Source organism: Ursus americanus, chromosome 31 (assembly GCF_024610735.1).
Source record: "Ursus americanus isolate L20-20 chromosome 31, mUrsAme1.1.p, whole genome shotgun sequence".
In the NCBI taxonomy this organism is placed as follows: Eukaryota; Metazoa; Chordata; class Mammalia; order Carnivora; family Ursidae; genus Ursus; species Ursus americanus.
The window spans coordinates 34,116,812-34,141,135 of NC_142157.1; the positions used below are offsets into that span (position 1 = coordinate 34,116,812).

General features: G+C 50.8%; 2 protein-coding genes across 4 annotated transcripts in view; one reads left to right on the forward strand and one right to left on the reverse strand.

The window, feature by feature from the left end:
* Positions 1-19,452, forward strand: part of PITRM1 (pitrilysin metallopeptidase 1) — a 42,076-nt gene extending 22,624 nt beyond the window's left edge. Inside the window, exons 14-27 of the mRNA XM_045812970.2 lie at positions 4,624-4,762; positions 9,618-9,734; positions 10,849-10,981; positions 12,157-12,277; positions 12,380-12,456; positions 12,686-12,851; positions 13,083-13,183; positions 14,553-14,673; positions 15,448-15,519; positions 16,075-16,187; positions 17,469-17,594; positions 18,352-18,497; positions 18,827-18,929; positions 19,030-19,452. Coding sequence (XP_045668926.1) covers positions 4,624-4,762; positions 9,618-9,734; positions 10,849-10,981; positions 12,157-12,277; positions 12,380-12,456; positions 12,686-12,851; positions 13,083-13,183; positions 14,553-14,673; positions 15,448-15,519; positions 16,075-16,187; positions 17,469-17,594; positions 18,352-18,497; positions 18,827-18,929; positions 19,030-19,123 — 1,629 coding nt within the window. The 3' untranslated portion in view covers positions 19,124-19,452. The remainder of the gene's footprint in view (positions 1-4,623; positions 4,763-9,617; positions 9,735-10,848; positions 10,982-12,156; positions 12,278-12,379; positions 12,457-12,685; positions 12,852-13,082; positions 13,184-14,552; positions 14,674-15,447; positions 15,520-16,074; positions 16,188-17,468; positions 17,595-18,351; positions 18,498-18,826; positions 18,930-19,029) is intronic.
* Positions 19,453-20,180: 728 nt separating this feature from the next.
* PFKP (phosphofructokinase, platelet) overlaps positions 20,181-24,324 on the reverse strand; it is a 52,063-nt gene continuing 47,919 nt past the window's right edge. For all 3 annotated transcript variants that reach the window (XM_087857765.1, XM_045812972.2, XM_045812971.2), the window contains 2 exons: positions 20,813-20,915; positions 20,181-20,580 (listed from right to left, as the gene is read on the reverse strand). In XM_087857765.1, the coding sequence (XP_087713891.1) occupies positions 20,433-20,580; positions 20,813-20,915 (251 nt within the window). In that variant the 3' untranslated portion in view covers positions 20,181-20,432. The remainder of the gene's footprint in view (positions 20,581-20,812; positions 20,916-24,324) is intronic.

Genomic DNA, 24,324 nt, shown 5'->3' on the forward strand with positions numbered 1-24,324 from the left:
GTCTTTGTTTTAAAATCTGTTTTAACTAATGTAAGTATTGCTTACCCTGGCTTTGTTTTCACTCCACTTGCATGATACATGTTTTTCCATCCCTTCACTTTAAATCTGCATGTGTCTTTAAGTCTGAAAGGAGTCTCTTGTAGGCAGCGTATAGATGGGTCTTGTTTCTTTATCCATCCATCACCCCGTGTCTTTTTACTGGAGTGTTTAGTCCATTTATATTCAAAGTAATTATTGATAGGTATGTACTTCTTGCCATTTTGTTTCTTGTTTGATGGTTGTTTTTTTAGATTTTCTCTGATCCTTTCTTCTTTTGCTCTCATAGTTTGTTGGCTTTCTCTAGTGATATACTTAGAATCCTTTCTTTTTCTTTTGTGCGTATCTATTCCTGGTTATTGGTTTGTGGTTATCGTTAGGTTTGTATATAACGTCTGCAGATAGCAGTCTCTATTAAGTTGCCGGTCACTGAAATTTGAATGTGTTCTTTACCTCTCTCTCCCTCACGTTTCAAGTATGTGGTGTCGTATTTTACATCCTTTTATTTTATGAATCCCTTGACTGATTTTTGCAGAAATACTTATTTTTACTGCTTTTGTGTTTTTTACTTTTCATAATCTCACTTTCCACTCAGGGTCCCTTTAATATTTCTTGTAGGGTTAGTTTAGTGGTCATGAACTCTTAACAGTTTTTGTTTGAGAAACTCTTTTATTCTGAATGGTAGCTTTGCTGGATATTGTATTCTTGGCCCCATGTTTTTCCCTTTCAGCAAGCACTTTGAATATGTCAGCCACTTCATTTTGACCTGTTCCTGCTAAAAAATTCGCTCGTAGCCTCAGGAGGCGTTCCCTTTTATGTAATGTCTTCTTTTCTCTTGCTACTTTTAAGATTTTTTCATTATCAGTACTGCCATTTTAATTAGTTTGTCTTGGTGTGGACCTCCTCCGGTTGAACTTTTGGGTTGATCTCTGTGCCTCCTGGATCTGTTCTCTGTTTTTTTCCCCCAGATCAGGAAAGTTTTCAACTATTAGTTCTTCAAATAAATATTCTGTCCCCTTTACTCTCTCTCCTCTTGGGATCCCTATAATGCAAATGTTACTCTGCTTGACGGGAGTCACTGAGTTCACTAAGACTATTCTCAGTTTGTGTAATTTTTTTTTTCCTCTCATGTTCAGCTTGGTTACTTTCCATTGCTCTGTCTTCCAGAGACATTTAGCCTATTTATTCCATCAGTTGTATTTTTTATTTTATTGATTGTGTTCTTCATCTCTGATTGGTTCTTTTTTTATCTATTAAGGGTCTCACTGAGGTCCTCTACTCTCTTCTCTAGTCCAGTGAGTATTTTTATGATCATTACTTTAAATTCTCAATCAGGCATATGACTTAAATCTTTTCACTTTAGGTCTCTTGCTGTGGTTTGGTCCTTTCATTTGGGACATGTTCCTCCATCTCCTCATTTTGTCAACTCTCTGTGTTTCTTTGTGTTAAGAAAGTCCGCTATTTCTCTTGCTCTTAACAGTAATGGCCTTATGAAGAAGAGGTCCTGATGTGCCCTGCAGTGCAGTGTCCCCAGGCCCTGGAGCTTCAGGGACTGTCCTCCTATGTGTGTTGCATGTGCCTTGCTGTTGAGTCTTGGCCTGTTTTCCTTCAGTCCAGTTTTCTCTCGAGGCTTTCTTTGCCTCTTGTGGGCAGTGTTTGTTTCCCAGCGGGGGTCGACCTGGGGGGGGGCGCATTTTAACAAGGTGTCCAGTGGTCTGCTTGTGAAATGAGCCCTGCCCCCACTGCCACCAGAACTGAGTTCCCTCAAAATGCATTGGGTCAGAGATGTGGTGTTGGCAGGGTTTGTGCCAGTCTTCTAGGGGAGGGAGCGCACGGCGCCAGGACTGAGATGAGTACTACTGGGCAGGATAGATCCACCGAAGCATGGTGGACGTGAGACTTGGTGCCAGTTAAGGAGTCTCTGTGTGGTCCTGGTGCCCACAGATGGCCATCGTTTATGCAGAGGGTGGGAGAGGAAAGTGGTGCCTACCAGCTCCCTTGTTCCTGCAGGGGTCTTCCCTTGATCCCTGTCTCTCTGGGTCATGCTCTGAGATAAGCAAATCACTGTCCCTCCTGTCTGCCCCTGGTGGTTCTCAGACTGCTGGTTCCATGCTAGATCTGCACAGCCATTTGATATGCTGTCTCTTTAAGGGCGGGATTCCACTTCCTAACACCTTCTGATGATGTGTGTCCCACTGGATGTAAGAACTCAGGAACTTCAGCCTCTCTCATTTCCAAAGGCATATGTTACGGGATTCATTCTCCCCATTGGTGGCTCCCCAGTGTGAGAGTCTGTTTTTCACCCTTTTCTGCATCACCTGCTCGCTCCCTGCCATGGGCAGCCGTGGTTTGCTTCTCTCCCAAACTGCATCTTTGCTCTCCTTACCGTCTCTGATGTGACATCTTCTCTACCTGGAGAAGAGTTTGTTCTGCCAGTCTTCAGGTCGTTTTCTGCGTTATTTATGTTGATGGGAGTGTTTCCAGTTGTGTCTGTGGGATGAGGTGAGCTGAGCATCCCTCCACCACCGTCTTTCCAGCCGACCTATTTTTGTGTCAGTACCATACTGTTCTGATGACTACAGCTTTGTAGGACTGCTTGAGATCTGGGATTATGGTACGTCCAGCTTTATTCTTCCTTTTCAAGATTGCTTTGGGTAGTCTAGGTGTTTTACGATTCCTTATAAATTTTAGGATGATTTGTTCTTGTTCTGAGAAAAATGCTATTGGTATTTTGATACCAACATTGAATCTGCGGATTGCTTTGTAGTATAGACTTTTAATAATATGAATTCTTCCAGTCTGTGAACGTAGTAGATCCTGCCATTTTATGTCGTCTTCAATTTCCTTCATCGGGTTTTCGTAGTTTTCAGAGCGCAGGTCTTTTGCCTTTTCAGTTAAGTCTATTCCTGGATATTTTATTCTTTTTGGTGCAATTGTATATGGAACTGTTTTCTTAATTTCTCTTTCTGCTACTTTTTTATTGGTGTATAGAAACACAGCCAATTTCTGTATATTAATTTTAATGAATTCTTTTATTCTGGTAGTTTTTTTGATGGAGTCTTTAGGGTTTTCTATGTTTAATATCACGTCATCTACAAATAGTGAAGTTTAACTTCTTTCTTAAATTTAGTTGGCTTTTTATTTCTTGTCTGATGGCTGCAACTAGGACTTGCAGTGCTGTGTTGAACAACAGTGGTGAGAGTGGACATCCCTGTCTCGCTCTTGATTTTTGGTGAAAACCTGAGAGCTTTTGCCCTTTGAGTATGATGTCAGCCATTGGTTTGCCGTATGTGGCCTTTGTTACGTTCAGGTATGTTCCCTCTAATCCCACTTTGTTGAGAGATTTTTTTATCATGAAAAAAATGTCGATATTTGCAAATGTTTTTTCTGCATCTATTGGCAAATGATCATTTTAATGTTATTGCTGAATGTGGTTTGTTGATGATAATTTGTTGAAGATTTTTGCATCTTTGTTTATCAGGGACATAGGCCTATCGTTTTCTTTTTTGTAGTGTCTTCAGTTTTGGTGTCAGGATAATGCTGACCTTGTAGAATGTATTGGGAAGCTTTCCTACATTTCTGGTTGGGTGCTTTTTTTTTTTTTTTTTTTTTTTTTTAAGAGTAGTTTAAGGAACCTAGGTGGTAACTCTTTAAATGTTTGGTAGAATTCAACTTAGAAGCCATCTGGTGCCTTGACTTTTGTTTGTTGAGAATACAAGAACAATCACCTGAGTACGTGGATATTTTTTTTTTTTTATGATGGATTCTTTTGATGCTTGTTCATTGGTTTCTCATTTGTTTGCATTTGCTTCAGGGCATTTGCACTTGGTGTGTACGCGCTGGTAGACTGTCACGAGTGTGATAGGTTATAACTTATAAGGCTTTACCACAGGTAAAAATCGGCTCTGTTGTGCTGTGTACCATTATGAACATGGGGCTTAGGTTTGGCACTTGACCTGCCATCTCTCTGTTACTCCAAGTTACTTGGTATAAAATTTATACTGTAGTCCGGTTTTCTTTCCTCCCTGTAGTATTACTAATAGATGAGCAGAGTATGTGTGTGTGTGTTAAAATGAATGAGAGAAGCACATTAAATCTACTAACATTTTTACATTAGGTGGACCATCTAATTCATCTTCATGATTTACAAAATGCTGAATGAAAAATTTAGTTCTAATCTTCGAGAAGTTAGTACTCTAAAGAAGATTAAAGATTACATTATTTTATTGTTATTTTTGACTTAGAATAAAGTCAAAGATTTATAATGTTAAAACATGTACAAGTAATGTGTAAAGAAAATGTTGAATGTCGATATGTTTCTGGTTTAGACGTAGTACCCGTAACAGTAAGCATCCCAATAGTGAGAACCCCAGCACGTGTGAATGACACAGTTATTGCGTGGAGGCCGGGGTGTCCTATACCTAATGGGCTTTCTGCGGGACCACCTTTGAGGGATGCTGTGTTGTCATCGCTATTCAAAACGGGTGGGCGCCTCCTGCCCCAGAGCGGGATGCTGGAGGCTGGGCAGCATGCTGGGTGCAGTGAGATCCTGTTTCAACTTGGCCTTTGTTGCTGTGCCTGTTGCAGAATAACCCGCACAAGCTGACTTTGTCAATGACACCCGATGACAAGTATCCTGAGAAACAAGCACAGATGGAGACAGAAAAATTAAAGCAAAAGGTCAACTCTCTTTCCCCGAAAGAGAAGCAGCAGATCTATGAAAAAGGTCAGATGTTTCATTTTGTCCTAACTCCCTAGCCTTCACCCGAACCCAGTGAACTTTGTAAAATGAGTGGATGGTTGGAGGCAAGGATCATTTCAGCTAACAGATATTTATTGGGCACCAGCAAAGGTCAACCCTGGATGTGATGGCTTTATCCCCAGTAGGATTGCCCTTATTCTCAGGAGATTGATCCTGTAATTCGGCAGGCAAGGCACGAGTCGTAGGAAAGAGGCGCACTAGTCCCCCCGATCACACCTTCACGGTCTCTGGTTTCAGTTGCCCATGGTCAGCCGTGGTCTGCAAGCAGATGGCGCTCCTGCTGGTCTGTCGTCAGAAGGACAGAGGTAGCCTCCTGCTGTGCCACAGTGCCTGCGTCCCCAACTCACTTCATCTCCCCATGGAGGCATTCTGTCACCTCCCATCACCATAAGAGATTTATTTTTTTAAAGATTTTATTTATTTATCAGAGCGAGAGAGCACGAGCAGAAGCTGCAGCAGGCAGAGGGAGAAGCAGGGTCCCCGCTGAGCAGGGAGCCAGATGCAGGACTCGATCCCAGAACCCTGGGATCATGACCTGAGCTGATGGCAGACGCTTAACCGACTGAGCCACCCAGGTGCCCCACAACAAGAGATTTTGAGAGTGAGACAGAGACTTTTATGACAGTTTATTGTGGTCAGTGTTCTGTGTTATCATTAGTTGTTGTTGCTCTCTTGCTGTGCCGAGTTTATACAAGTTGAACGTGATTATAGGTAAGTATGTGTAGGGTTTGGTACTGTCTGTGGCTTCAGGCATTCGCTGGGGCATTGGGAACTTTCTCCCGCCAGATAAGGGGGACTACTATAGCTTCATAAGGTTTATTCATTTTACAAAGTTTATAAGTACTCGCTATTTACCAGGGGCTGTAATATGCCACTAAAATGTATGTTATGTTGCGATCTATAGTTAATTGCCAAGTGAGCACTGTATACAGTATGAATTTGAGTTCGGAAGAGGGTGGTCTCAGTTTGGGATGAAGGCCTCGTGCTGGGCATGAGGCCCTGCTCGGGTCTGGGTGGTGTGGGTGACGACAGAGGCAGTTACATAATTCCTGATTGTCTAAACACACACTGATGCTTAGGCCAGTGGTCTACTGCAGAGCATTTGCCCAAGAGAAACAAAAGTGTGTGTCCACAAAACTTGAATGAACCCACATTTCCATCGACGTGGTATATCCATACTGTGAAATACCACTCAGCCACAAAGAGGAGCAAAATACTGATACACTCAATATCAATGAGTCTTAGAAGTATTGTGCTCTGTGAAATTAGCAGGCACAAAATACCTGAGTCCATTTATATGAAACTATAGAAATAGTAAAACTGTGCTAACAGAAGGCAAGCGAGGGCAGGGGTCACCTGCAGGGGGCCAGGAGGGAACTTTCTGGGGGATGGAAATGTTCTATATCGCGATGTGATGATTACATTACTTTTTGCGTTTGTCAGAATTCATTGGATTATATCTTTGGAACTGTGGATTTTGTCACATGTAAGTTATATATTAACAAAATCTACCAGAATAGGTACACAGGACACACAGACACCGCCTGCGCCACCAAAGTGGTAGCTGGCTGGGCTTACGCGAGGGGTGTATCAGGGCTGTCAGGCGGTGGGAAGTACGTGACGCTACATTTCAGAGGGTTCAGTCTCGTCACGGCAGAGCTGACTCCAGCAAGGAACCTCTTTCTCTCCGAGTTCCTGTGTTGCATACAGCTGTTCTAAGCTCTTCATACATTTAATAGCTAATCGTGAGTCACGTAGTTGCGTAATAATCACTTCTGTTGCGGGAGTGCCAGTGGACAAGTCCTGTCTTCCTTTTTTAACTTGAGATATTGATGGCTTCCTGGCCTTTTGGCCAGGGTCAACTGTAGTATCCGTTCTGATATGTTTGGCATCTGACGCGTTCTCTGTTGGAGCACAGTTACTAAGTGGATGGAAGGAAGGAAGGAAGTAGAGGGGTCGTGGTACGTGACGTGAGGTTCAGGTGTATAGGGCTTTGAGGGGACACCTGTGCAGTGCAGCGATCGCAGCACACCTCGCTGACATCTGTCACCAGTTGCAGTTTATTTTTCTTGCATTGGGAACTCATGAGATCTACTCTTAGCGACTTTCAAATATGCAACACACCACAGTTACCCAGAATCACCAATGCTCTGCGTTGCATCCCACGACTTCGGTAAGTTTGTACCTTTTGACCCCTTCAGCCATTCCTCCCACCCCAGCCACCAGCCTCCGGCACCCACCAGCCTGCTGTCTGTGTCTGTGAGCTTGGCGTGGGGTTTTTGGTGCCGCATGTGAGTGAGATCCTACGGTATTTGTCTTTCTCCATCTGACTCATCTCACTTAGCCTAATGCCCTCTGTACTGCCGTAAATGGCAAGATTTCATTCCTTTTCTGTGGCTGAGTAACAGTCCATCGTGTATATACGGCATCTTTACCGTCCGTGTACACCTCGGTCGTGCTCACTTCTTGGCTTCTGTGAGCAGCACTGTAACGAACATGGGGGTACAGATACCTTTTCAAGTTAGAGTTTTTGTTTGCTTTGGATCAATGCCCAGAGGCAGAATTGCTGGATCATATAGTAGTTCTAGGTTTGATTTTTTTTGAGGAACGTCTGTCCTGTTCTCCAGAGTGGCTGCTCCAGCTTGCATTCCTACCAGCTCTGCAAGCTCACCAACGCTTACTTCTTGTCTTTCTGACCGAGGCCGTTCTGATGCGGAGAGGTGCTATCTCATGATGGTTTTGATTTGCATTTCCCTGTTGATGAGTGATGCGGAGCACTTCTTCGTGTTCTTGTGGCCGTCTGTATGTCTTCTCTAGGAAAATGACTATTCAAGTCCTCTGCCCATTTTTAATCAGATTATTTGGGCTTTTTTGGTGTTGAATTGTATAAGTTCTTTTATATTTCTGGACGTTAGCCCCTTATCAGATGCGGCCTGCCAATATTTTCTCCCACTCCGTAGACCGCCTTTCGTCGTGCTGATGGTTCCCTCTGCTGTGCACACGCTTCTGGTTTGATGCAGTCTCACCCATTTTCCATTTTTGATTAAAACCCTTTGTAGCACAGAACATAATCCCAGGCCCAAGCAACAGATCGTACATTCCCTGAGTTGTCAGATTCTTGGCCTGGCCATGGAGGTGTGCTTGGTTCTGAGAAAGCCCTTGTACTCTGGTCCACACCCACATGTGAGTGGATGGAGGCCCGTGATACAAAAACGTGTTTTTATTTTACAGATCACCACAGAGTTCCATTAGGTAGGAGACCATGCTAGGCCGTTTAAGGGGTATTTCAGGTCAGTAAGTCTCAGCTGTGGACTCCAGTGTGAGCAGTCTGTGAATCAGAGTTTTGTTGTTTTTTTTTTTTAAAGATTTTATTTATTTATTCGATAGGGATAGAGACAGCCAGCGAGAGAGGGAACACAAGCAGGGGGAGTGGGAGAGGAAGAAGCAGGCTCCCAGCGGAGGAGCCTGATGTGGGGCTCGATCCCATAATACTGGGATCACGCCCTGAGCCGAAGGCAGACGCTTAACCACTGTGCCACCCAGGCGCCCCTGTGAATCAGAGTTTAATCTGTAGCTAGCCGCCAGTGAAGACAGTGGGAATGGGAAATTAATTTATGAACTTCGAGCAGACCTCCAGTTTGGGGTATCTCTGTGGAACCGGTCACATGCTGTTGGGAAGGGCTGTAGCCCTGCCGTCGGGAGCTTGTTACCTGGCTGAGGAGAAGCAGTGACCCCGGGGGCATTGGGAGAAGAGCGGCAGGCGGCAGGGTGGGGGTGCTGCACAGGCTGAGGGGTGGGCTCTGCAGCTACTCTCGGAACTGGATGCGGGCAGAGGCGGGAGGCAGCCTTCTAGGGTCCAGCACACAAACCCGAGAGGTGTGGAGGGGTAGGAGGGGCAGGAGGGGCAGGTCTCAGCCGACAGTTGCTAGAGGAAACACCTGGGTGAGGGCGGGCCCGGGACGTCCGCGGGAATTCGCAGGGAGCCTGCGCCTCAGTGTCTCCTGGAGCGCGTGCCGTGGGCCGGCCCCACGGGGCCGAGGGAGGGCGGCTCAGCCACCTATTTGATGCAACAGTCCCTTGCCCCGTGCAGGGCTGCTCTGAAGGTCTCCCGAGTGGACAGGGACTGGGGACCTCAGGGAGGCGCACCTGGAGGCCAGTTCAGCCCAGCTGCTCAGACTGCCTTGGGAAGTGAAGCTGCCGTGTGTCTTGGACAGAACTGTAAACTGGCATCTTCACTTGAGTACCATTCAGTGCTGTTGCCAGGCGCACGCGCTGAGCCTTTGGGGTTCCCTCCCTGACGGGCTGGGCGGTTCTGTGTCTCTAGGAAGGAGGGGTCTCTCCCCTCTTACCAGATCTGCGAGGGCTCAGGCCCCGAAAAGCTGTGCTTGAACATTTCTAGAATTTGTGAAATTTATGTGATGGCACAAGCATGGTGTTGAGGTTAGTGCAGATGAAATAAGAATAGACAAGTTACAAAAGTTACTGAATGTCAATCCAGCAAGAAATGGGTTGAAAACCCTGAAAACAGTGGGTTGAATGTTCAAGGATTCAGTATAAAATGTGGGGGTGGAGGGGAAACTGCTTGAGCAAAGTAGTTCTTTTCCAGCGTGGAGAGGAGAGTTCGGGAAAGCGTGGTCTCCTGAGCAGGTTCCCCGGGCTCGGGAAGGGGTTTGCTGGGCAGCGGCGGGAGCTGTAAGACCGCGGTGCGGGCGGCGGGCTGGCCGGTTGTCCGTGGGAGCTGCCGCGAGCAGGTGCAGACGGCCGGCGGCGTCAGCCCTTTCAGTGGCTGTCCTGAGCATGTCACCCCACATGTCTCTAGGCTTAGAACTACAGACTCAGCAGAGCCGACCTCAGGATGCCTCCTGTCTACCAGCCCTGAAGGTGTCGGACATCGAGCGCACCGTGCCGCTCACGGAGTTGGAGGTGGCCCTGGCAGGTCAGTCCGGGGGCCCCATGTCCACAGGAGAAGGCGCTACGCGTGAACATTTTCCGTGGAGCGTCTCCCTGCCCTCTTATAGGCTTGCTCTTCACATGTCGTGTCGGTGGGTTTTCCCGCGTGATGACGACAGACTTCCCTGTGCAGGGACCTCGGTGCTTCCCTGGCGGTGGCGCTCACAGGGCAGTGCGGAGCGCTGCTTCCACAGTCGCAGGAGGCTCTGGCTCATGCGGGGCCTGGATGGAGAGCAGTCCCTGGCCCGGCCTGCTCCGCAGTTCTTGGGGGGGGGGGCGTGTGACACGCACAGCAGAGCAGCGGGGGCCCATCAGATGCCGGCGTCTGTCCTGGGCGTGCTGTGCCCGGGGAGTCCAGACCACCCGCCGCACTCCCGCCGGGCCGTCTTGCTTCCCCTTTCCTAGGGCTCCTCCGTTTACCACAGGTGGTGCGTGGGGGTGCATGACGAATGAGATCTTTGTTTCTGGACGAGGCCTCTGGAAAGTGGGGTTAGCATCCCGCTTGTGTCTTAGTCTCCCCCAGTTTTGGTTTATCAGTGCCGTTCATTAAGTGTTGATGAAGAGGAGGAGAGAGGGTAAATGGCAGGTTGTGAGTCGAAGCCCCGCTCCCTCTGCTGGGTTATGGCACCGTGCTGGTGTTGGAGGGACGAGAGCACGAGGCAGGTGCCCCTGAGGGACTCGGGGCCCTGGAGGCCGTGGGATGCCAGGTGCCCGGTGGATCCTCAGACCTCGGGGTGGGGGGACAGGACTTGTTGGGGAAGGGGTGGTGGCATTTGAGATGGGTGAGAGTGGGGTCGGGTGTTGCAGGTGGGAGCGGTCAGCCCACGTGACAGTGTGGAGGGCTGCATGAAGGGGGTGGAGGTGGGGAGAGGCGGGCTCGGCCAGCTCAAGTGCCAGGGCAGCCTCAGAGCCCGAGAAACGCTGCTTCTGTCCCATCCCTTCCAAAGGCGTGGGTTACTTCGATGTTGGCTGTTTCAGTGTTCACCATAAACGGGTAGTAGTCTTTGCTGATAAAAAGTTTAAACACTAAGCACCAGCACTTTAAAAATACTAAACAATGATTTCACGATTCAGAAGTTAGCGGCTTTTTGCTTCTGCAGCCGGCGAGACCCCCGTGCAGTATTGTGCGCAGCCCACCAACGGCGTGGTGTACTTCCGAGCGTTCGCCAGCCTGCACACCCTCCCCGAGGAGCTCCGGCCCTACGTCCCGCTCTTCTGCAGCGTCCTCACCAAGTAAGGCACTCACGCCTTGTACTCGGCGCATTTACAGTTTGTCCCTGGGGTTTTCTGTATACGGAGCTCTTTCGTTTTAGTGCATCAGCAGTCACTTTTCAGCACACTGTTCGAATTTTAAAAACCCATAGTCTTATGAAAGTGTGTAAGTCAAATGTGTAAGACATTTGCTAAGAATTTTTCCTGCAAAAGCTGAAACATCTATCTCAACAACTTAGTGCCTTTTAAAACTATGAGAATGATTGTTTTTTAATCAGAAAGTGTAAGTAATTAAATCTGCCGTGTAGGCACGGGGTAACCTTGAGAGGCCATGTCGTGTGCCCTCTTCCCCAAGCTAACTAGCATCGCCAGGACTCTTGTAAAGCCGGTGTTTGGGTCAGTGTGAGCACGCAGGCGGATACACGCGGCCCACCTCCCTGTTCATCTGCTGGGTCTCTGTGGTGGAGGACGGTGGCAGGCCGAGTGGCAGGCAGTCTGAGCCCTGGAGTTTCCTTTCCCACATGCCCAGACGGCAAGGGGAAAGAGCCTCTGTAGGGAGTAGGCCGGCCGCCCCATGTGCCACACGCACAGCCTTCCTGGTGCAGGCCCCCGGGGGTCATGGGTCCTGTGCGCCATGGCAGGCCTCAGAAGAAGACCCCTTGGACCTTTTCCCTGTTCTCTGCCCTCTAGGGCTCCCCCTGCTGGTCCTTCTGCGGCACAGCCGTTTCAGGGGAACCTCATGAGGGTCGCTGTGGCCTGAGTTACTTCTTATACTGGGAACAGGATGTTTCTTGGAAAAACATCACCCACCTTAGATGACTTCTGCTTTTCCTAAAAGTTCAGAAGCTCTCCTTTCTGAGCGTGATCATTTGGGCAGATGCCATCCACGCCAGGATATTTTAGAGGAGAGGAAAGCATAGGGAACACGGGGAGGCCTAGCGAGCGTGGCCCTGCAGGAGCAGAGCGCAGGGTTCCGTGAGCGCCGGGCAGCGGCTGCATCTGCGCACATGGCCTGGACGCTGCCCGGTGACCTCCCGGAGGCATCGGCGTCTGCCTAGACCGGCACTCAGCGGCGCTCTGGTGGTGGTCGCGGTGTGGAGGCTGCAGCCCCGGCGGTGACGCAGGCAGCTCACGGCTGTCGGGGATGCGGCCAGGACTGCGCTGGCAGTTGGGGAACCCTCCTTTGCTGTTGGCAGGCTGGGCTGCGGCCTTATGGACTACAGGGAGCAGGCGCAGCAGATTGAGCTGAAAACGGGGGGCATGGCCGCGACTCCCCACGTGCTGCCTGATGACGCGCACCTGGACACGTATGAGCAGGTAGCGTTGTGCCTCCGCGTCGCGGCCGCTCCAGGGCGGGCTTCCAGCCTCCCTTTTTAACCTCCTAAGTAATTTCCTTTCTTTCTTTCTTTCATGATTCAGGGTGTGCTTTTTTCATCCTTCTGCCTCGATAGGAACCTACCAGACATGATGCATCTGTGGAGTGAAATCTTCAACAGGTGACTACTTAGACCTGGTCCTGCGGCGAGATCACAGGGCTGAGCGTGAAGTTCTGTAGAAGGAGGAGTTTTTACTCAGTTCTGGGTTGTTGGGTTTGGAGCTTAATCTTAGTTGTAACTCCTGAGAGTATTGACAGCCCCTGAAAACGTACATTTAATTAATTTTCCAGGATATTGGAAAGGTATGGGTGGGTCTCCAGGAACTTAACACATTTTTCTTTTTACAAAGCCCGCGCTTTGAAGAAGAGGAACACTTCAGAGTATTGGTCAAGATGTCCGCTCAAGAGCTGTCCAACGGGATCCCAGACTCAGGGCATCTCTACGCATCTGTCAGGGCGAGCAGGACCCTGACGCCCGCGGGGGACCTGCAGGAGACCTTCAGTGGGATGGATCAGGTGACAGGCCGCGTCTTCCAGAGCTGGTGACAGCTTATATCCCAGAAAAGCTAACTTGAGCTGACCAGATTTTATAGGGGAAGATTCTTTGCATTCATCCTCCTCTTCCCAGCCCACCCATCCCCCGGCCCGATTCCCGAGTCGAGGCTGTCTGGTCCCGACCAGAGAGGAGTGTCTGTGGCCGCCCTCTGCCTGGGGGTCCATCTCTAGGTGTCGGTTTCTCTGGCTCAGGTGAGGCTGATGAAGAGGATTGCAGACATGACAGACATCAGGCCGGTGCTGAGAAAGCTCCCGCGCATCCAGAAACACGTGCTGCACTGCGGCAACATGAGGTAGCGCCCGGCCCCGCCGCCCCGCGCGGCTTCCGCGCGGACGCCTCCTCATTCTTCCCCCTTCCCTAAGTGTAGTTTCTAGAATCTTCTCACTTAAAGCTGTAGTTACATAAACTGTGTTCAGAGAGCGCGTTCAGGGTAGGTCAGAGAATTCATTCTAGACCTCACATGTTCTCATCATCAAGAAATCATTTTTTATGGGAAAAAATGTTTTAAGTTTAATAAATGTTGTGGAAAGTGGAAAAGAAAGCAAGCTAATTTAATCCTAGAACTGCAAAGTAGATTTCTTGCAAGTGTTCAGTTATGTTGGTTCCAGAAGTAAGTTGCAAGACAGGAAAGGTTAGCTTGCTTAAGAGCAAAGTAAAAATGCAGTTTCTCATGAGAACAGTTCCCTGATGATAAGAGAAAAACATCTGACATCGGTCACACATAGTCGGCCTTAAGCCCTCAGGGCTGTGAGTGCAAATGACATGTTCAAATGATTGACGGTGTATTTTCAGCATCTCACTAGCAAGGACACAGGTTTAGATTAGCTTGTAGTACCTTGTTGAGATCCCCACCGTCTTCCTGGGTCAGTTCTTGGGAATCCGCGACCCTCTGGGACGGCAGCACTTGTTTCCATTGCCTGGGCCACTAACGCCCCTTGCACCCATGGTGTCCTGGGCACCGTAACCACTCAGACCTTCTGTTTCCTTCTCCATAAAACACTACTGTGTAGGTGTATGCAAGGAATAAACGACGGTTTCCAAAGTAGTTGGTGTAGTGCCCAGAATGTAGTTAGCATTAATATGATGGTGCCTGCTGTTCATTAAACTAAATTCAGGAGTGAGGGCCAGAAGGAAGACAGACACTGTCAGTAGTCTGTGCCATTCAAGTAACTTGCACGTGACAGCAGTATTCGTGATTCTGTGGAATTCAGAAGAGTTACCTACAAACATGTTTTGGGGAGCACAGGAATTCTTTGTCTGCTTAAACTTTTCCACTTTAACGACCAGTTCACATCTTCGAATCGTTGATTTCTCTTCTTGACAGTAGTGTAGGTTTTCTGCCTTCAGTAACCTAAGTCCGAGGGCATGGTTGGCAGACGTGTGGTCTGTGTTCTCCACGGTGCCGAGCGTCAGAAGTGCGCTCCTGGCGTCCAGATGGCCATGCCCCGGCTCTGGCGCGGACCCGATGGCAAAGCCTTTTCGGTAACTTGTATTACTTCTGTATCGGGCTGTTGCTTTGTATCAAATCATGTTCAAAAGTGTTACAGAGAAGTGGGCGTAGTGGTCCCTTCTTTGTGTTATTCGTGCAGAATTACCGAATTAGGAAGACTGTTTTGTTTTTGTAACTATGCTGTCCTAGGTATCTGTGATCTTTTACACAGGTGCTCCATGAATGCTACGCCCCAGCAGATGTCTCTGGCAGAAAAAGCAGTAGAAAAGTTCATTAGAAACCTCGGTCAGAGTAAGACGGAACGGAAGCCGGTGCGCCCGTCCGTGGTTGAGGTGAGCCCGTGCTCACGGGGCGGCGGCCACAGCAGGCGTGGGTCCCAGTGTCTCCATTGGCCCCTTTCATTCTCGCAACTGTCCCGTGCGTGGGTACAATGCCCCCGATGCTCCCGTGGCACGTGAGGAACCGGAGTACAGCGGGGAAAGTAGCTTGCCCAGTGTTAGTTTAAGCCAGGTAGGAAGTGAATTCATACCCTTCGGTCCTGTGTGTGTTCTCTTGTTGTCACTTGAGCCTTGCGGTGAGTGCCCCCCTGCCGAAGAGCCGTGGGTTTGAGAGCCGCTAGGCTAGCGTGAGAACGGGCCGGGCCGGGACACCCGGGAAACCCAGGACTGGGACGCCCAGCGCACAGCTCGTTCTCCAGGTTGTACCTAGCACAGGCCATCTGGTTCCATGACCGTACAGAGCAGGTTTCATTAGCTCACCAGAACAGTCCAGAAGCCTTTTCCTGGAGAAGGGGGACAATCCATAGACTGTGCTGAGAAACCAGTCCTGCTCTCTTCTCCCTGATGTTCGTGCAACTGTGACCCTATCGGGTAGACCAGGCCCGTCTTCCCAGTGAGCGGAGGCCCTCGCAAGGTAGCCTGCTCCTGCTTCTCCCTGACCATCTGGAAATCCATACAGAAATCCCATTTGATTCAAACGGTGTTACTGAAAACACGTAAGCACATGTGACCTGACACCTGTTATTTGGCCGTGAGTTTTCTAGACCATACTTTAGCTACGTAAGATGCGTTTGGGATTTTTCTCATTTCCCTTGGGAACATTTTCAGAAACCTGCACCCAGTGGATCCAGTGGAAGCACCCACCTTAGCGGCCCCCAAGTCATAAGGAAGCTGATCACAGTAAGTGAACACAGTCCCTGTCCCCTTGGAAAGAGCAGTTTCCCATCTTTGCCCTGTCAAGTGTGGGGCGGCCGGTGCCTCCCTTGCTGGCCCCCCTCCCCCCTGCACGGAGGGGTGCAGCAGGCCCTGGGCCTGTCTGGGGCCCTCGTGCTCTCCGTGTCATCTCGGCGCTGTCTGCCTTCACCTGACAAGGCAGACTGCCGAGTCCGCAGTGTCCCTGTCAGCTGGGGACCGTGCGCCCTTCTCCCTGCTCTGCTTTGGTGGTGATGGCTTTTCGTTTGGTTCATCAGAGGATGGTGATTTGACGTATTTCTGGGGGAAAAATGCAAAGATGAGGTCACATAGTCACTTATGGACGGAAACCACGTAGGAGGAAATGTTTCTAATTGAGGAACTACATCTTGAAGCCTCCCGTCAGGGTTTTGGAGTATTTCATTATAAAGCAAGCGCCTGTGTGGAATGACGTGATCGTCGGTGCTTGCCCTTAGCCATGAACACGTGGGGCGGGGGGTGGGCCCTTGGGAGAAGCCAACACGGCCTGCCTGTGTCCCTCAGGACCCCACCTTCAAACCGTGCCAGATGAAGACACACTTCCTGCTTCCGTTCCCGGTGAACTATGTGGGCGAATGCATCAGGACTGCCCCCTACGCAGACCCGGACCATGCCAGGTGTGTGGCCAGGGGCGGACAGGGCTCTCCAGGAAGGGAATAGGAGGACAGGGATGGCTGGTGGGCACGCAGGGCCCAGACATGCAGGGCTGGTGCTAGGTTCAAGGGAAAGGACCTCTCCGTGAGGGAAGTAGAATCCCAGGATGGATTGTGTCCATGTTCCTAGGAAACGAACATGTGTTTGGTATGCTGAGCCCTCCAGACTAGGGATGATACGTGTCTATTAAACCAATTTAAAGCACAGAGAGGTTATGAGAAGTACCCTCGGTAGTAGGAGTATCGATTTTTTTTCCCCTGTTTCTTTGTATTTTATAATTTTCCAGCAGTGACTTTGTGTTCCTTATGTAATACAGAATATTCAAAAAAAACGTGGTGGTTAGGGGCGCCCGGGTGGCACAGTTGTTAAGGGTCTGCCTTCAGCTCAGGGCGTGATCCCGGCGTTATGGGATCGAGCCCCACGTCAGGCTCCTCCGCTGGGAGCCTGCTTCTTCCTCTCCCACTCCCCCTGCTTGTGTTCCCTCTCTCGCTGGCTGTCTCTCTCTCAAATAAATAAAATCTTAAAATAAAATAAAATAAAAAAATAAAACATGGTGGTTAAGCCCCCCAGGCCCTGCTGGGGAAGGGGGAGGCCTGTCTGCACAGGTCTGGCACCACAAACCCACGATATGAGCAGCTCCCCCACCACCATCTTCCGGGGACACCTGTCAGTGGGGAGCAAGCAGGGCCCCGCTCTGTCCTGTGAAGGTACTTGCTAGAACATTCCATTTCTCCTCTAGGGCATCCGCCATAACTGCCCTTCCATTCTAACGGTAGGATTCAGAAGTTCACTCTGTTGGAGTATGTTTTCTTAGGGAGGATTCCTACAGAAATCTGTTTAAGAGCTCTGTTTCGGTAGAGACACACATGCACACACCAGTGGGGGGATTTAAAGAAAGGATGGTTTGTGCATTTGCCTGAGCAATAAAATTTAGTAACGTGTTCCCTTGATCAGATTGTCAGTGTCCCTGTGTGCTGTAGCCGGAGAGGGGGGGGCCTGGACCTGTCTGAGGGACCTTTGCGTCCCTCTCACCACCTCTCCCCACAACCCTGGTTTTAAGATTTGTCTCACATTTTTCTCATGTTTGTTCTCCTTCATTAGGAAAGGGGAGACCATAGTGTATCTTACTGCGTTTTTGTTTTCGCCTAATCCGGAAAGACTGCGAGTACCTAACTAGATTACATCCAATACTTCCCTGCCAGGCCTACGGTTTCTAACTTGGGTTTTTTAATCATTCGTTTCAGTCTTAAGATCCTTGCACGTTTGATGACTGCCAAATTCTTGCATATAGAAATTCGAGAGAAGGGTGGTGCTTACGGTGGAGGCGCCAAACTCAGCCGCGATGGGGTGTTCACGCTCTACTCGTACCGGTGAGTCTGCGCGCCCCGCGCCCCAGCTCCGGCCCCGCTAAGCGTCCGCGGGTCACTGTCTCACACGTTGGGACCAGCCTTTGAAGAAGTATTTCCCCTAGTTTCTCGCTTCTTCGGCACATCCCCACACCCAGCGACATCCTTTCGGTTGTCCGTGTCTGGGAGCAGTGCTACGTAACGGGGAACTTCGGCTTAAATACACCCATTACCAAACACCCAGATTTCGTTACAGAGGAGACAAGCCAAGGGCTTTCTGGGCTCGCATCCAGCACAGAGGCCCAGCGTGGGGGCCGAGCGCGCGTGGTCACGGCCCCCGACTCTTCTCGCCCCTTTTCTTTAGAAAGCTTCCGAGGACACAGAGTATTTAGAATACTCTACGGGCAGGGTGGGTTTGCTGCCCTCTATGCAGGGTCTCTCTGCTCCCGCCTCACCGCGTCCCGGGACACTTGGAGGCCATGCATGCGCCCGCGGGAGCCCGCTTGTACAGAAGGACAGGGGCGCTGCCGTGACCCTGCCCTCGGTGCCCGCTGCCGGGGACGCGTGTTGCTGTGCAGAGCTGGACGCGAGGGCGTCGAGCTCTCGGGCCCCTTTATGGGGAGTTATTCATCTATTCCGGGTGTGTCTTAAGGAAGTGAGGGGTTTAACTCTGTACGTGAGTCGTCTTCCCTGTCCCCCTGATGGCCTCTCTTCGTGAAATCAGCTGCACTTCGTGATCCGGTGGTGACGTAGGTCAGCGTGTGTCTCTTTGGTCTCCTAGGGATCCACGTTCCACAGAGACACTGCAGTCTTTCTCGAAGGCTGTGGACTGGGTGAAGGCTGGGAGGTTCACAGAGCAGGACATTGATGAAGCGAAGCTTTCCGTTTTCTCCGTCGTGGACGCCCCTGTGGCTCCTTCAGACAGAGGTATGTGGCGTAAACGCCACGGTGCACCTGACACGTGGTGTTGCCGCAGTTCCCCTCCCGTGCTTGTCATCGGATGCCTCTCCTAGCTTCCTTCGTGGCGCACAGACGTCCCCCTTGGGCCGGAGCTTCTCAGTGTTGGTCACTCGCAGAGGGGGGCATCCTGTCCTCTCAGAGCTTGAGTGATCTGAGGCCCGAGTCTGGGGGCGGAAGCCACTCTGACTTGGCCTCCACTCCCGAGAGGAGAGGCTTGGTGGGAATGTGAAGGTCAACAGTGTGACCTCTGGTGGAAGTGTGTCCCAGCTGTCCTGAGTGAGCGTGTTCACGGTCAGGGCTGGACCACTTCCTGTGTGGCCTCTCGGACGAGATGAAGCAGGCGCACCGCGAGCAGCTCTTCGCCGTCAGCCGCGAGGATCTCATCCACGTGAGCAACAAGTACGTCCCGCGTGGCCTAGTGGCCAGACCGCGCCCCGCCGTGGTCGCCCGGGCTCCTGCTGTGGGACACAGCGCTGACCTGTCCCCGCCTGCCTTCCAGGTACCTCGGCCTTGGGCAGAGCACACACGGCCTGGCTCTGCTTGGACCGGAGAACGCAGAGATCGCCAAGGACCCGTCGTGGGTAGTCAGATAGCGAGGAACTCTGCCTCCGCTCGGAAGTACAGCTGACCTACGGGCACGTGGGGCTCTCCAGCGTGAAGCCTGAGCTACGCTAGTGCGAATCCGGAGAAAAGTCCCTCCCCCCGCCCCCGGTTCGCTCGTGCCTCGGTCTCGCGTGGCCGGTCAGATCAAGCGCTTGTGTCTTGGAAGAGCGAGGGTCGTGAAGAACCTGGATAATCACGTGTGAAGTGCTAGAGCTGCAGTGTAATTTTAAAAAATTGATGATGTAAATGCTTATTTTATCTTCCTAATTCTGGAGCATTTATTTTAAAGACTTAAAAATAAACAACCACTGTGATCTGACCTACTTGTGTTTTAGTCAGTATTTTAAGTGACATTTTGCTAGAGTGTAGTTATTGGGGCCTTTATTAAAAAACAAGTGAACAAAGGTGCCTTGATTCGTAAAACCAGTGTGGAACAGATGGGCGGCCTGACGGATTATAAGCGCATTAAGTTTCTCCTGTGGTCTTTACGGGAGGGAGCGTCTGTCACCTTACCTATCTCCCACAGAAGCCACACTCGTGCTGGCTCTTCCCCAACCACGGCGCCCTCGGTTCCTGAACAGACCTTGGATGTGACCCTCCAGCCGCCTGTACGTCTCAGGCGACAGAAGAGGCAGAAACGCTGCTTAGACGCGGGCTCCCCGGCTCCCTTTCCTCAGCTGTTGGCTCTGGTCCCGCCGGACGCAGTGCCGTGCTTCCTCGGTAGGAGAGCCTTCGCGTGGCTTGCGGGGACCTTGTTCTTAACCCACGCGTTGCTGGTTTCTGGTTTTAATTTTACACCTGGCATCACTCGGAAGGAGTGGGGTCACCTCGCCTGGTGTCCTGGGTCCCGGTCCAGGGCCGGCACTGCACACTCGGCAAGTCACACCTCTGCTGTGTGTGAGAGCGGGGCCTTGGTCCTGGCCTCGTTCACTGATGCCAGTGAAAGTACTGTCAATCCCTGCCCACAAAACTGCCAGAAAAACCTTTACAGTTGCCCACAGACCCTGAGGATTTAAACGCCTACCTAAAAAAACAGACAACCACGGCTGGAGTTGAGCGAAGCGTTTAATTCTACTGGCTACGCACGTCTGAAAGCAGGACACAGTACGAGACACAGCGGACAGCTCGTGCTGAGTCTTAGGGTCCCACGGGATGAGGGACACAGGACGGGGGCTCTGTGACTAGGTATTAATGTCAACAGTACTCGCATAAAAGTGCCGATAAATAACTTAAGTGTTACAAAAACGGGCAGTAAACGGAAGTCGAAGCGGTGCTAGCCGGGGGCGGGTCCAGCGGCGTCTAGATGGCGGCGGGCTCCTCGTGGCCTCGGTGGTGCACGGGCTCCAGCTGGTGGGAGTCGGAGACCTCGTAGCTGGCCTCGTACTTGGCCAGGATCTTCATGAGCGGCCGCAGCTTCAGCCACCACTGCTCTTTGGGGATCCTGTGCCTGCGGACGGGAGGAAGCGGCCGTCGGGGAGGCGGGGCTGAAGCAGCTCGGGGTGATGGAGCAGTGCTCCTAACTTACGTGGAACCGTTCTGTGTTTCTAGAAATCCTGCCCTGTTTCTAAAACGCGTGTTTCCTCAGGGGTGCTAACGGGTTAGGGACCGTAACTCCAGCAGCAGCGTCCTTCCGCCCTGCCTAGCACTGAGGTGTAGACCCACGAGGCTTATTTACTCACTCGAAGTCTGTTTCCTTCCTCAGCTGTGCCACAGGCCGGAAAAGAAGGTTTCTTTTGCTTATTCCCAGCACGCAAATGGAATCATCGCTCATAAATCTTCTTCCTGTAAAAGAGAGAAAAAGTGGTGTCAGAACAAATCATCGGCCATGTTGAAGACAGGAGGAGAGGTGAGGGAGAAAAGGAGGTTTGCCGACGGCGGGGAGCAGAATCCTGGGGGGCGGAGAAGAACTCGGATGGCCTGGGCAGGAGACAAGGCCCCTGCGTGCCCCAGGGCCTGCGGACGAGGTGGGGAACGAGTCCCGGGCACCACCGCACGACGGCTTCCTTGGGGGCTGTTGGCTCTGGTACCGCTGAGCGCCCGCAGGGCTGGAGCAGGGGAGGGCCTGGGTCACCACACGGCCCCACACGCTGCACGCTCACCCCGAGAGGGGCCGGTTTACGTGCACTTAGCGACTGGCCCCCAGAGCTAAGGAAGGCAGGCGTGTGCTTCTCGGCGGTGGTGAGGCGGGTCCTCACTGATGACTGCAGTGGGAACCCGGCTTCCTCTGCGGAAAGAGCCGGCTCCAGTGAGACGGCACTGGGGGGCGAGGCCCGGGGGTGCACATATGGGGAGGCCGCAAGGTAAGGAGATGAGCATCCTCGGGTGAAGTGCGAAAAAACCCCAAAGTAGAAATGGAATCAAAGCCAGAGTCCGTTCTTTGAAGACTAAAGTTAGGTTGGATCTATTTGCCTTGTTTTTAAATCAAAGGTTGGAAATAAAAATGACACAGATCCGGTCAGACTGGTCAGGAAAACGGGGGTGAGGTCAGGTGTCTGCAGTAAAGGGGGTTACAAGTGCCATGGGCACCAGAAAATGTTCTAGAAAATAGAACTTATAAAACTGATTATAGAGCTGCTCTGCTCTTTCTGTAAACTTACGGGAACTCCACAGTCAGCTCTCCCCACAAAGGAAGCAGGAGGCTCGATGGTATCCGAGGGGAACCCCCACCCCCAAACACCGAGACTTCGTACAAAGCCAGAGCGAGCTCGTGCCCCACACCTGGCAGCGACAGGACACGTGGGGGAAGTGGCTGGAGCAAGAGCCCATCACGAGACTGTCCAGGAGCCCGCGCATGGGGGGGTGCGCTCCAGGACGCAAGGCTGGGCTTGACGGCAGCTGACCACTTACAGCAGATCCGCATGCCCACCTCAGTCCATGCAGCGGTGTACACGGGTGTCTCCCGCTTTTACGGAAAACCTGCGCTGGCACCTGTTTTCACTAACAAAGAAATCCAAAGAGGCATATAAAGTAGCCTTTCACAAAAAAAGGCTAAAAGCCCAGAGAACATTCAGCTGGGTTTTGCAGTGAGGTCGCGGAGGCTGCGAGAGTGGCGCCATCCAGCGCCGTCCCCTGGAACTGCATACGGCGTCTGCACATCCAGCCGCCTAAGGGGTGCCTGTGAGCCCCCTGTGTTTACCTTGATTAATTTCATGCATCCGTTAGCAATGTGTGCGTCCTAAGTGATTTTAGGGGGTTTGGGGATGCTCAGAAATTCTTCTGTATTAAACTGCTTATGCCATTTTGACTTATGAAATGGTTTCATAAGATAGCAAAGGAAACCCAAAATACCCTTTCACGATCCAAGCGATACATAACAACCATCAGCACCAAGATCCCAAGCTCATCACAGACCTGCAGCAGCTGTGAACTGCGGAAAGACCTCAGTGAAATAATAAGAGTGGGGAGCACTGAAAGCTTTCCCTGCTGCTATCAGGGCTGAGGCCGGGACAGTTCTCACTCCATCTCCTCAGAGTTTCTCTGGAGCAACACACACCCGCAAGTAGCAAGGAAAAGTGACAAGGTTACATACAGATGGTCCTATGTCCATGGAGGTGAAAAACAAAACCTATCCGCAAATAATTACTAGAATTCAGAGTGTGTAGAAAGTTGTGGATCACAAGCTCTGTTTACAAAAGTTGTATTTCTGTATGCCAGCAATAAGTAAAAAAAATTCCATTTACAATAATATTTTCTAAAATATCGAGTCAAGAATAAACAAAAGATATCGCAAGATCTTTATGCTTTCATAAGATAAGGAAAGGCCTAAATATATGGAGATGCAGTGTTCATGAATTAGGATATATTTTTAAAATGTCAGTTCCTTCCCCAAATGATTTATTGATTAAATGTAATTCCCTCAGAACATCCAGCAGAGTTTTTGGTGGACGTGACAGTCTGATTCTATCTCTGTGACGGCACAAAGGCCCAAGAACAGCGGAAACTGGAAGAAGCCGGGATAGAGGGGCCTCACCTGTCCAGCTATCAGAAATCATCTGTAAAGTTGGAACACTGGCCTGTTCTGATAACTGAATGCCAACCGCAAGCCCACTAACCCAGAGGTCGTCCGGCTAAGTTCACAGATTACCTGGTCTGTGCCGGAGATTAAAGGCCGCTCCCTAAATGGTACCAAGTAAGTGATTATGCACGTGAAATGAGACTTGGACTCACACCAAGTGGATCAGAGAAGTAAATGCAAACATGTTTTAGCAACAGAGCTCAAACCACAGAGGAAAAGGTAAACAGTCTTCCGAAAGATGGAGGAGAGATGCCTTACACAAAATGACAAGCCCCATGTGACAGCCCTGTCTGCAACATGGGATGGGCAGAACATAGAAGAATTTCCTAGAATAATAAAGTAGAAGAAGTTTCTGTAAAGTCATCAAAATGCTTTCAAATCTATACAGTGATATAAAAGCAAAAAATAGAGTCAATAAGGAAAGCGTCACCAAGCAATAGAAAAGTAGGCAAAATACTGGAAGAGCTCCCGGAAGCAGCAGGACCCTGAGTAAGCACGGCAGAAGCGGCTTTCCCTTCTCGCTTTGGAGGCTTCGCCTCAAAGCCACAGGGAAACTGCCCCTGTCACAGCAACAGCCCGACAGGGATGGGCCCTGTGTCACCTAGACAGGAGGAAGGAGACCGCACGGCCCGCAGGTAAGCCTGGGGCTGGGACGCCGGGAGGCGGGTAAGGGTCAGGAACCCCAGCCGGGCGCACACCGATGCGGAGCACCTGAGACCCCAGCAAAGGGAGATGCACGCTGTCAGCTTCCGTTCACGTAACCACACGCACCAGCTAGAGCACGGGAGCCCGCGGAGCTGTCCCCGAGGCCGCAGAACTACACGGGAGCAGAAGGATTCTGCAGTTCTGAGGCCGCCTCTGGTGGGGAGGGAGGGAGGGACACATGCGGAAGGACACGCTGGGTTTGGAAGGACCAAACCGCCCAGACACCTGCCAGTTCCTGCTTTTCTACGAAAAGAAGGGTCACGAACGAATCCCTAAGTCCTAGATGTCCTAAGTCAGGGCCAGTTCAGAGTGTGCCGTGTGGCCAGAGACAAGGGAAGGTCCCATCTAGGGTCCTGCCGGGGGAGCCCGGTGTATGGGCAGCCTCCTCATTCCAGGACGTCGCTGAACGACCTGAGCGCCTCCCGCCACCAAGGAGCAGGAGCAAAGCACTGCCTTTTACGAGTCCCTCCG